The sequence below is a fragment of the Xenopus laevis genome, chromosome 4L (genome assembly GCF_017654675.1).
Source record: "Xenopus laevis strain J_2021 chromosome 4L, Xenopus_laevis_v10.1, whole genome shotgun sequence".
In the NCBI taxonomy this organism is placed as follows: Eukaryota; Metazoa; Chordata; class Amphibia; order Anura; family Pipidae; genus Xenopus; species Xenopus laevis.
The window spans coordinates 41,770,104-41,782,614 of NC_054377.1; the positions used below are offsets into that span (position 1 = coordinate 41,770,104).

Sequence of the window (12,511 nt, forward strand, 5' to 3'; positions counted from 1 at the left end):
TTTTGAAATTTTACAGCTAATGAAATGGGGGCCTGTCATTGCTGGGCTTAGTTCAAAATATATTGTGGTTTATAAATGGCAAAATCCGGTGCAGATCTTTTAATCACTTAAAGTTCTACAACATATCTTTATTCCAACAGTTTCCAAATTGATCATTGCTTTTTAAAGGAATAATAACACAAAAAAATGTTAGTGTTTTAAAGTAATGAAAATATCATGTTCTGCACTGGTCAAACTGATCTGTTTGCTTCAGAAACACTACTATAGTTCATATAAACAAGCTGCTGTGGAGCAATGGCGGAAATTGAAAAACGGCTATATCGCACAGGTTAACTAATGGATAAAAGATAACACCATTAGACAGACAGCTTATTTGCTATCTGCTGTGTAACCTGAGCCTTTTCTCTTTTGAATGGCTGCCCCCATTGCTACACAGCAGCTTATTTATATAAACAATAGTAGTGTTTCTGAAGCAAACACATCAGTTTTACCAGTGCAGGGCAACACTGCATTATATTTTTATTATTTTAAAACACTATTTTTTAACGTTACTGTTCCTTTAAGGAAAAAATGCACCCGTTAACATTAGATATCAACATCCATCAAGAACTTAACTGTAGAACTACATTTGGATAAGGATAATTATACTTACCACTTTTCTGTGCATCTCCATCATCACTGTCCTCAGAGGATGATGATGAAGAGGACGAGGAGGAGGAAGACGAAGAAGTTGATGAGGAACAAGAGGAAGAGGAGGAAGAGGAAGAACTGGATCCTGAGCGGGAACAGGACGAGGAGGATGTAGATGATGAAGAGGAAGATCTGGATGAGCATGAAGATCTGTTGGAGTCTGAGTCAGAATCTGAGCTGGATGCTGACTCACGTTTGCTTATCCTCTGTTTCTTGGAAGTTAAATTAGGGGTGAGGGGCTCAGTTCTTGCTGCTACCATGCGTCTATCTGTCTCCATTTTAACAGCTCCTTTATGTTCTCCAGCATGGGAGACGGGACCATTAGTTGGATTTAAAGACTCGTTTTTTCCTTTTGCTTTAAGTTGTTCGGAAGATGCAGATTCTTCCTCTGATGTTAGGATATTGTCTTTAAGTGCTTCATCTTTAACTCTTACCTCATCACTGGTGAACCCTTTTACTTCTTGGACCCTCGACTGGGGAGTAAGCGGGGATGCATTAACTGACAAATGGTTTGGTGTAGCTAAAAGAGGGGTAGATGAAGTTCCTTTGCTCTGGCTGTGGTTTTTCTGGGCCACCATAAAGGATAGTTCAGGATCCCTCAGAATGTGATAATCTGTCCTGCTCACTCCATGCTTAGCAGCACCAATAAGCAAATCCCTGTCATGGGTTCCACACTCCCACCACACAGGAAGGTCAGGGTTTGGTTGGCAGAGTTTTAACCGCTCAAAAAGCTGAGGGTGACGCAGAGCCTGCTCACGCACCTTTCTCAGGAGCTCAATACGGTACAAAGTTCTGGAGGCTCTCTCTTCTGTTATTGGTTGGATGGAAATTGAAGAGTCTACAAACTCTTGAAAAAGATAAAAATATTAAGTTACTGTTAGGTCTTGTAAATAAATGCAGCCACAAATGTACAATGAAACAATGATGAATTTATACAAGTATCCCCAACATACTGTGCACGTTTCTAGATAAAGTTGAGTTTATTAGATTAGATTCCTGGAATACTGTACATTCAAAAACAAAGTGTTTCTATTGTTGCAGGTTTACTGGGTTGTAACACATTCACAAACACTGTGAAACAGTTTATAGCATCTTGCAAACTACACTAGGTTAATACATGGTTAAATAATATGGTTAATATTCTTACTATGAAGGGTTAATGAAGTCAGCATATGCATGGCTGTAACATTTAGGCTTACCCTGCAGTGTATAGATATAGTGCTATAAAATACAGCATATAGTAATGTCAGATAACCCGAACAGAATATTATAGTGCTTTATGCCTTATTTTGTTTTAATAGAAGTTTGGAAGTAAAAACTGTTAGTATGCAGGCTTTATGACTAGACATTTGTATGGTGGTGCAGCGAGCATAGAAGTAATAAAGAAACGGCAAAGAAATAGTGCTACAACAGCAGACTTCTTAACTGAAATCTGTTTTTCAAAAGATTTTTTTTTTTAGTATTTAATTGTGAAATCTAACATGGGGCTAGATATATTTCTGAGGCACCCTCAGTCAAGTGACTTGTGCACTGAAACTTCAGTCACTCGCTGCACTACAAGTTGGACTTGTACAGAACAATGGGAGGGTAACAAGATAACAGCTACCTGACACAAGATAGCTCCCGGGTAGATATGAAAACAGTTACATAGTTAAATCGGGTTGAAAAAAAAACAAACTTCATCAAGTTCAACTCCTCCAAATGGAACCCAGCATCCATACACACACCCCTCCACATAAATTATATACACCCATATCTATAATAACTATAGAGTTTAGTATCACAATAGCTTTTGATATTATGTCTGTCCAATAAATCATCCAAGCCACTTCTGAAAGCATTAACAGAATCAGCCATCACAACATCACCCAGCAGTGCATTCCACAACTTCACTGTGAAGAACCCCCTACGCTGCTTCAAAAAGCACAATACAGTAAAAATCTAAGTCCCACTACAACCCTTTCAGTTACACTGAGTTGGGGAAACAATAGCTTATCTGAATACAGTTTCATCATAAAGTGCTGGCTCTTTCTGAAAGCATCAGGAAAAAAGATCTGAGACTGCTTACACACTAAGATTATAACTAAAGCAAACAAGCAAAAACAAAAAAACACTGTTGGCTCAGGAATAAAAATGTATATGGTAGAGTGAATTATTTGCAGTGTAAACAGTGTAATTTTGAAATAACTACTCCATAAAAATAATGCATTGTTTAGTTGGGACACATTGAGAATAATCAAAAACTCTCTCTCCATATCAGGTATACAGCACATTTTTCAGCACTGTTTCTATGTGCCCTGTTATGGTAAAGAGCATGGTGGCATGATACCCGAGCTGGTGGGTGCAAACACTAGGGGGAAATATCTCAGAAAAAAAAGGATGTATTTAAGTTAAAGTAAATCTTCTGTATATATAAAAAGGGAATAAATAAGGGACTCACCATCTTTAGAGGGTAACCGACAGACTCTGCGGCACATTGCTATAAAGGCATAGAGATATTTCTCTAAACTCTCATCTGTCTTTTTGTGCAACCTAGCCATTGCACGAAATTTGGTCCAGTCAAATTGTCCCCTCCCTGGGTCAAACACCACCCCGAATGTAGAAACTACACGGTAAAAGTCTGCTTCTTCTCTTCGAGTCCATCTGCAACCAAAACAGATATTTAATTTAATTGGCTAAAACTATACAAAGGCATTCTTGTGATATAAAAAGTGTTTTTCAGATTTCTAAACCATTTCATAAAAATAATTTAAAGGAGAAGGAAAGGTTAAAACTAAGTAAGCCTTATCAGAAAGGTCCATCTAAATATACCAGTAAACCCCCAAAGTAATGCTGCTCTGAGTCCCCTGTCAAAAGAAACACTGCATTTCTTTCCTTCTATTGTGTACTCATGGGCTTCTGTATCAGACTTCCTGCCTTCAGCTTAAACCTCATTGCCCTGGGCAAGAGCATGCTCAGTTTGCTTCTCTCCCCCCCCCTCCCTTCTCTACTGTAATCTGAGCCCAGAGCAGGGAGAGACTCAGGCAGGAAGTGATGTCACACCACATTAATACTGCAGCTCCTATTCTAAACAAACAGAGAGTTTCTAGAGCTTTTTACTCAGGTATGGTAAAATATTCTACAGAATAAATATAGCATTCTAGCTTGCACTATTGCAGCTAATCTATTGGCAATAAAATGCCTCTGTAGCTTTCCTTCTCCTTTAAAGGTATAAAGACATGTACATGCTATAAACATTTCAACCATCTAGGTACATAACTTGTTGTGGCAGATGTTCTGCTACAAAAAATCTGCTTGAAATATTTGTAGGGATTGTCAGTATCCTATCTGGTGGAAAAATAAATAGGGAAAGCTCCATGCAACATAATTAATATTTCCATTAGAAAGATACAGATGCATCTAGAAGTAAACTTTCACTCATTTTGCAGCTATAATGACAAAACCAAATATACTACATAACCCTGTTGTTTATTTATACACTGACCTTTGCTGCCTCTCAATTTTGGCTGCCATTTTTGGATTCAGTGTAGCCGCCTCATATGGGGCATGCGTTGCAGCAGCTTGAACAGGGAATACAGGCGTGACTAACGGGACCTGCCTAAATTTGGAGGTACGCTGAAATGTTGTTACAAGGCGGCGAAGGCGTGTTGTCAGTACTGACTGTGTGGGCCAGTAAACTTTGTCTCCCTCCGTCACCTGCCCATCTGTGAAGATATAGAAAAATAATTAACGCAAATATTTTAAATAAATTCAAATTAACAAAGAGCTAAGATTAGGTTGAATCTTGGATTCAGTGCATCCCTAAAACATATCTTTCTTCTAAATGGCAAATGTATTTTGTTTGTAGTACATAAGAAGATAGCAAGTAAGTAGTAGGTATATAGGGGTAAAAGCTCAGACAAATAGAGATTAACACTTAGGAGACTACTTAAAAAAACAGCACCTAAGTACACCAGGCATTGTTAAAAAACAGTGTCCACAGAAAAGCCACCTACTTGCCACTGACTTGAATGGGTTACACCATAAATATGATGGTGTAAAATAATCACATAAAATACATCGATCAGGCGGCGTAAAAGAAAATACGCAGCTTTATAAATTTGCTGTTCATTTTACATCCCTTTTTCACCGTTTTCAGTTTTTCAAATAGCTAACTTAGGTAATAAATGGGGAGGTTACTCCACTAGTGAGCTATACTCCACAAAGAAGACAGGTAGCTTGAGGTGGCTTCTGGAGTGCAAGAGCCTGTACCCAGGGGAGCGGATGGGTAAGTTTGAGACATTGAGGCGTACACCTGTTTTTTACACTTTGTATTCTATCCCTGATGTCAGTAAATGACCCCCTTGGTGTTAAAGGACAAACATAGGATAAGTCACCATTTAAACTGTCCATAAAAGTTGAATTGGCAAATAAAGAATGATAGACTTCAGGCAAGACCTGTATCCCCACTAACTTTGGCTACTAGCATTAATGGCATTGCCAGCCACCAGCTCCATTAACAGGTGGCCATACAAAGTGGGTATAGTTACAATAGGAGCAATTACTTAGGAATAACCTGAAGCAGGTCTAATAAGGTACTTGCACCAGTTGGAAATAAACATCTGCATGTACTACTTTGCTGTAGCTATTGAATTTGAGCTAACACAGCCAACATTCATCCGTTATCCAGAATCTGTACAAACAAACTTTGAACCAATTAGACCCCGGACCCTGGAAAAACAGATGAAGCCATTAATGACCATGTAACAGATCTAAACTGATTTAAAGGTCCACAAACCCCAGTGTTTCTTGAATAATGTTCAGAGACACCAGCAAGGTAGAGACGTTCCAAAGTGATCCTCAAACTGAATCTTGCACTGCAGCCATAGTTGTGAATTATACAGCTAATACCCTAAAGCTAATTTTCTTTCTTTGTGAATTATAATAATTATATTCACATGTTTACATTATGAAATACTTTGCATTTAAACGATTGCTTGGTAAATATTTTCTGTTAATTTGGCTGTATGCCAATTAATATCATTTTTAGCACAGCAAAAAGTATAGGTGAATCAGAGGGTCGAAAACAAAGGTAAAAAACCGCTACTGCTCACCGCATATACTCGTCCAGGTGCTCTGTCAAGCAGTATCCACACTGCTAACATTCAATAGACTCAAGACAGGCAGACGGCACTTCTGGAAAAGGTTTATTGGGGTTGCTGCTGTGAATCCAAACACGTTTCGGGAATAAATCCCTTAATCATAGGTCATGATGATTAAGGGATTTATTCCCGAAACGCGTTAGGATTCACAGCAGCAACCCCAATAAACCTTTTCCAGAAGTGCCGTCTGCCTGTCTTGAGTCTATTAAAAAGTATAGGTGGTCATAAATTTGTACAGGGCATATAACTATTATGAATCGTAAAGTGGAGTAGTACAATGAATATATTAAAGAGAAACCTTATTCTACATAAACCTGTCCCCACTGCTTCTCTAAAGCTAATGGCAAAATTCAAGGGAACTCATCTATGAGAATGGTGCTTACAAGCACTAAGTGGGTCATGGCACAGGGCTGATAAAGAATTAATGTAGATACTAGTGGCATTTTGCATTAGTATGGAATAATCATCCATGTAATATCAGCTTTTATAATAATTTCTGCTTGAAAAATTGTAATGACCCCTAAGTATTATATTCTATATAAACAGTATAATGCAACTCTGTCCCTACACTTGGATAACGGAGAGCAGCACATGTGCTGTGGAACCAGTAATAAGGAGGATGGGGAGCTTCTGGGGGCATATTTGAAGGCTCAGCTCTTCACTGCTAAAGAGGGCTGTAGTTGCTTTGGGCTGGTAGAAAACTCCAAAATATGATGTGCAACATTTCTACTGTACTTAAACTTTATTTCTCCTTTAAATATTTAATGCAACTAAGTTTTCCATTATTGCAAATTAGGTCAACATTTATATTGTTACCATCAGCTATGACAAGATCTCCAGGAGAAGAAGCATCATCCTGTGGAGAAAAAAAAAACAATCAGCATCAAAGACTTTATTAATTGATACACAATTCAAATACTATGTCCTTTTCTCCCCTACATATTTATATATAATAATTAGAATACACTATTTTTGTTACCCTCTGGAAGTTTAACTAGAACACGTAACACAATGTGCATGTCACATGGTTAGATATAATGTATAACAAATAATTTTCTCTGAAGTAAAGCAACATAAAGAGAAAGTTTTAAAGATGCATAAGACAGCTACCGAATTAAATTACTAAAGTAACACTTTTCCAAAACATTGCAGAAATCAATTATTTTATATTTTGCAAAATCAAGGATACAGCAGTTGACTGAGGGGCTCTCGTTGGTTTGGGTAGGTGGGGTATAACAGATTAAAAAAATGTCTTTACCTCCATATCATCCTTTAAGAGCGTGGGAGCTGGTTTATATTCTGGATCTTCAACATCACTATGAAAATTGCAAGAGGGAAAAAATCTAAATATTAACTAAGTGTAAGGGAGTAAGAGGATTATTTCCTTTTACACAACAATACTAATGTTAAACAGTGCCCACGTATTAGGCTGGTGTAAATTGCCCTTTAACAGAAGTCAGCCAATCTTACCAATTGTTTTACCCAGAAAATATATATATAGTTTTTGGCATAGATCAGTAACCGTAAAATCGACAGCGCCGTCATGACGGTACTTTTATGATGGCAATGCAGATACTAAAGGTTTAAAGGGGTTGTTCACCTTCCAAACACTTTTTTCAATTCAGTTGTTTTTAGATTGTTCCCCAGAAATAAAGACTTTTTTCAATTAGTTTCCATTATTTATTTTTCACAGTTTTTCCAAAATCTAAGTTTAAAGTCCCTGTCTCTGGTGTTTCAGTCTGGAAGCTCAGTAATTCAGGCGCAGACTCTAAACTGTTACAATTTTGCAACATTTTCAGTTTATCCATTTCTCAGCAGCATCTCTGGAGTATTAGCAACAATTGCATCAATTCTAACAGCTGCCTGTAATGAAACCCAGAGATTCTGCTCAGCAGGGACACAGAAAAGAAATGTATCAACTAAATGTATCCATTTAGAACAGCTTACAGGGTTGACAACCCCCCTGCCAGAGCTGCTTCAGAAGCCAAAAACACTTGACACTTCAATATTAGAAAAACGGTCACACATAGAAAATAGAAAAAAAACAAAATAAATCTCACTGATTCAGATACAGTAAAAACTCTGTTCATGGCATATGCAGAGCCACTTTTGTGTGAAGGCATAGTTTGGGTAGACCATGGGATGTGGTTGGGGTGTGGAATTTTGTTGGGTAATGTTTATTGGTGCCTCTTTGTATTTAGTTGCGCAGAGCACACAGGAAGGCATTGGACTAATAACTAGGACACAATAAGTAGGCCCATATGGGGCCCAATGATCTCTGACATCATTCGTGTGCACACACAAGTAGTTACAGGAGGCCACTGATAACAAAACGCACATTTCAGCATTTAACTTGAGATTACCTGTCACTGGCAGAGTGTGCCATGGACAGGTGGGTTCCAATACTTTGTGATGCCTATGGGAACCAGTGATTTTGGGAGTTTTAACCTCTGTTTGGGAGATATAGGATTATTTTTATTATGATCATTTTAAAGACAATTATTCTATCCTCATTTCATCTTACCCATCCATAAAATCGTTAGCCCGTTGCTCTGCAGCCACAGCCTTCTCGTCTGGTTTACCAGCCCGTTCCAGAAAGCAAAGAGCTGGGTCTGCTCTGATGGTGTTGTATTTCTCATAACCTTAGAAAGGTAAAGTTTTAATATATAACTCAATTAATCATTATTATTATTAGTAGTAGTATTTTACCACAAAAATTAAGCCATATCTGTAAGAGAGAACTTACTTCCTAAATATTGTTATAACAATTAGATTGTAAGCTCTTGGGAGCAGCATTCTGATCCTATTTTTTATGCAACACTTGTTTGTTAAATTACTGTAAGACCCGTTTGTTATTAGTGTCGTGTTGTATAAAAGTAAATGATGTTAATATTTAAATGGCTCCCAGATTCTCATACATTTTGATATCTCTAGATTGAAATTGGCGAAGAGTTTTTTTTTTCTTCTTTTAGCGTGTTTCACCCTCAACCCCACACCATGAACCTTGTTTCACCAGGTGGCAAATAATATATGGTAATTTTTTATATTTATGGTGAATATATGACATATGATCTACATGTGCAAGTTTGCTTTCTTACATAATAACAGTTTGAGAAGTAAGCTTTGGGAAGCCCCAGAATTATACCGGAAAAATGACAAACCAAGAGTGATATGTTTGGAAATTTTCTTTCTGCTCATCTAATGTTCAGGATTAGTTCAAATAATCATATATAGCTAAATTACCCAAAATGGGGTAGGATGGCTCAGTAATAGATATTCATTAATCAGCAGAAACTGATTGGCTCCATGCTATGGTCAACCAACTCCCTTCAACAAAACAAACACAAAAATTCACAAAAGTATACAAAACCCTTAATGAATTACCGAAAAACATATCTTATGCTGCCTCTGTGTTCTCTGTGATATTAAATTAAAGACCCAAATATGTTGTAATGTATCCTTGTTTATAGAAAACTAAACAAACTGAACTACGCTGTTGGCATAAGTATTCTATCCCAACACAATATTAAATATTTTGGGGCTTGTATGTACCAACATTTTACGCAGTTCACTGACTGACCCATTGTTTGAGGGGGATTTGCTCCAGGTTGTTCAATTAGTTTAATGAGGCTTTTGCGCCTTTATGCAAACGGATTCCTAACTGGACTGAAGCCTTGGTTTTAACTAGGCAATTGCAGGACATAAATCTTACTGTTCTAAAAGTAACTTAAAGTTACCCAGCTGTGTGTCTACTGTAATTTTAATAAACCAGTCTGCCTACAACAATCACCATATTTCAATAGTTATTTAGGTGCAAGGAGATATTAGCTTTCTTTCACGCATATTGTTTCAGTCACAATATCGATATTGCTGATCCACACCAAGATTAATGGCAGTACCATGCAGTGGAGACTCTTTTCATAAGTGGGGACTGGAATTGTCTTAAACGGGAACTACTGCCAAGATGAAAATTTAAATAAGCTTCATCATACTGAAATAAGAAACTATAAAATATATTGGATCTGTCAATGAAAATCTGACAGCAACTATTGCATGAAGACAGAATGAAGAGAAACAGATGCTGAGAGAAAGCTAGTGAAGATAAACTTGATTATTTCAGAATCAATCCTGAATTTTGAATTGATTGTATTTAGAAAGTTGCTTATTTCAGTATGCTTTCAGTAAAGCTTATATTAAGTTTTCATTTTCAAGATAGTTCCCCTTTAAAGAAGTGTAAAAATAAAAACTGGGTAAATAGTAACAATGTAATCTATAAAGGCTGGAGTGAGTGGTTGTCCAATGTGGGGATTTAATACGTATGCAAATAGCATATTCCAGATTTAAATAAACTTCAGTTTTTAAGCAAACCTAAAATGTCCAGTAAAATATAATTTAGCATTTTACAGTTCTGAAACAAACAAAAAAGCAAACAATTTCAGTGTAGGATTTGTTATACTTTAAATAAGGGGTGGGTTAATGATGATGATCTCAAAACTATTTAAACTATTTAAGAGTGAATTCCGTAAAGCATTTCTACTCACCATGCTTAAATACACCAATGAGAAGTGACTTGTCAGCATCTGCATCCCACCAATTCACTGGCAATTCAGAATGGTCAGGCTCAGGAATCCAGAGGTCAATTTCACTGAAACAATTAGACAGCCATTTCAAACAAGCAGTGATACACTTACAAACATACAACTTATACCTATGTTCATTTTTGAAATAGTTAAGGTTTCGGCATGGCTGTAGGGGGTCCAACAAGACGTGTTTAAGTGGAGTACCATTGGATATCCCTACTTTTGAGCATTTTGACACCCTCGGGGGCCTCTCCTATGACTCCCTGCCAACTGGAAATGCATCTCCAGACATAGTCCCCATACATATCCATGGCAAGCCAGGGGGCAAGACTTATCTTGGTGGAGACAGTTCATGGTTGGGGCGATAAAGTGGAAAATGTTAATGTTTTCACTTTTATATGTTTATTCTAAAGTAACGCTCACTATCACACTGCTCTCTCAGCAGGCATGCATTTGACTTCTCTTATCTTCCCTGTGGGGGGGGGGATGTAAACTGGTTATGCTGCTATGGTTAAGGGAGCTCATTCATCCCTTACAACAATTTAACATAATATAATATGATGGAATTTAAGCTTAGTAGGAATGTCAGGGGATCCAAAATACAGAGAGCCTTAGTATTCCAATTTGTTTATAAGCACAAGCCTGACATACTTTTATTGCAGGAGAAGAATCTTACTGGTCACTTAAAGGGGTTGTTCGGTATGTTATATTCTAAGCAACTTTCAATTGGTCTTTATTTATTTTAATTTTTTTTTTGTACGACTCTTTCCAGCTTTCAAATTGGGTTACTTCTCTAAAAAAACAAATACACTCAAATGGGGATCATTCATCTACCATTTTAAAGGGGCCTGGGTTCGAAGCGTGTTCTGGGCTACCTATTCTGCTTATCTAAGGAAGTGGCAAAATGGTGGTGGGGAAATAACCTGCTCAGTATTAAACAAGATCCAGGTGGGCATTATGGGCATTTTGCAGCAACTCCTCTCTATGGCTATATCAGCTAAGACCACACTTATACAAATCAAATTCATAATTACTCCTATATATGACTCCTGAGTGTCTCAGTCATTATAGTCCAGACATAGCTAATATGTGCCCAAGATGTGAAGAGGGCCCTGGCTACATGTTACTTGGTCTTGGCAGAAATAACATCCATGACTGGTTCTGACAAAACCCAACCGAGTGACAGCACTTCTACTTCAACTTTTATTGTACTATGCTTAAAAGCTAATTTTATTTCAATTAACAGGTCCACTCACCCACCCTAAAAGAACGGATAGAGGGCATTAAAGTTCTGCCATTCCAAAAGGCAACTTGCATCTCTAGAGGGCATTTGACTATTGGTCTTGAACCTTGTTACCAACAGTCCTCATATTCTGTGAGAATCTTCCACTCTGATCAAGGACAAACGTGAATGGATTCTATGACTGCATTAACCCCCCCCTTCACTTTCCTCTTTTTCACTTCTCCGTTCTCTCTTTTTTTCCCCCCAATAGCATGCACTTGTATGACTGTTCTATTTTTGATGACTGAAAATAAAAGCTTTGAAAAAAAAAATTAAACAAGGTTTATCCAAAACTACTGTTCTGCTTAATAAATACGAGTCTTGATACAAGAAGGTTTTTTTAAAGCTCCTATATTAATAAAATATTACTAAGGGGGAACTTGTTTAATAAGCATGATAGCAGCTTTATTGGGCTTCCAGTAAAATAGTTTAGCACACCTTCTGCCAATGAATATGGCCACTACACTTTCATTTTTTTTAATCCTTTTGGTTTTATATAAAGGAAATCTAACTATTATTGACCCCTTGACTTTATTTTACTTATTTTAATCACAAAAGACTTATGTCAGAATATACTCTTTCCTGCCAAACATATCTTTATCACTACCCACAGCCATCCAGGGTTGCCACAATCTTGGTAATACTTTTTATGCCAGCTTCTCTTCTTTGATCTTGCCATTTCACGTGTTGCTTGTAAACAATGAGGCATATTTCAATCAAGCTCTGTGCAGAATCTACACTTTAGAACTACGGTATTAATTTGCCAAAGCCTTATACTATTCTGCAAACAGCTCCAAAAGTATTAAAATAAGGTGGAG

The 12,511-nt window shown here is 37.2% G+C and overlaps 1 protein-coding gene across 9 annotated transcripts in view; it reads right to left on the reverse strand.

The window, feature by feature from the left end:
• Positions 1-12,511, reverse strand: part of LOC108714014 (chromodomain-helicase-DNA-binding protein 9) — a 125,987-nt gene that overhangs the window by 18,492 nt on the left and 94,984 nt on the right. For all 9 annotated transcript variants that reach the window (XM_018257837.2, XM_018257836.2, XM_018257838.2 and 6 more), the window contains 7 exons: positions 10,373-10,476; positions 8,356-8,473; positions 7,090-7,147; positions 6,648-6,687; positions 4,175-4,394; positions 3,131-3,333; positions 653-1,537 (listed from right to left, as the gene is read on the reverse strand). In XM_018257837.2, the coding sequence (XP_018113326.1) occupies positions 653-1,537; positions 3,131-3,333; positions 4,175-4,394; positions 6,648-6,687; positions 7,090-7,147; positions 8,356-8,473; positions 10,373-10,476 (1,628 nt within the window). The remainder of the gene's footprint in view (positions 1-652; positions 1,538-3,130; positions 3,334-4,174; positions 4,395-6,647; positions 6,688-7,089; positions 7,148-8,355; positions 8,474-10,372; positions 10,477-12,511) is intronic.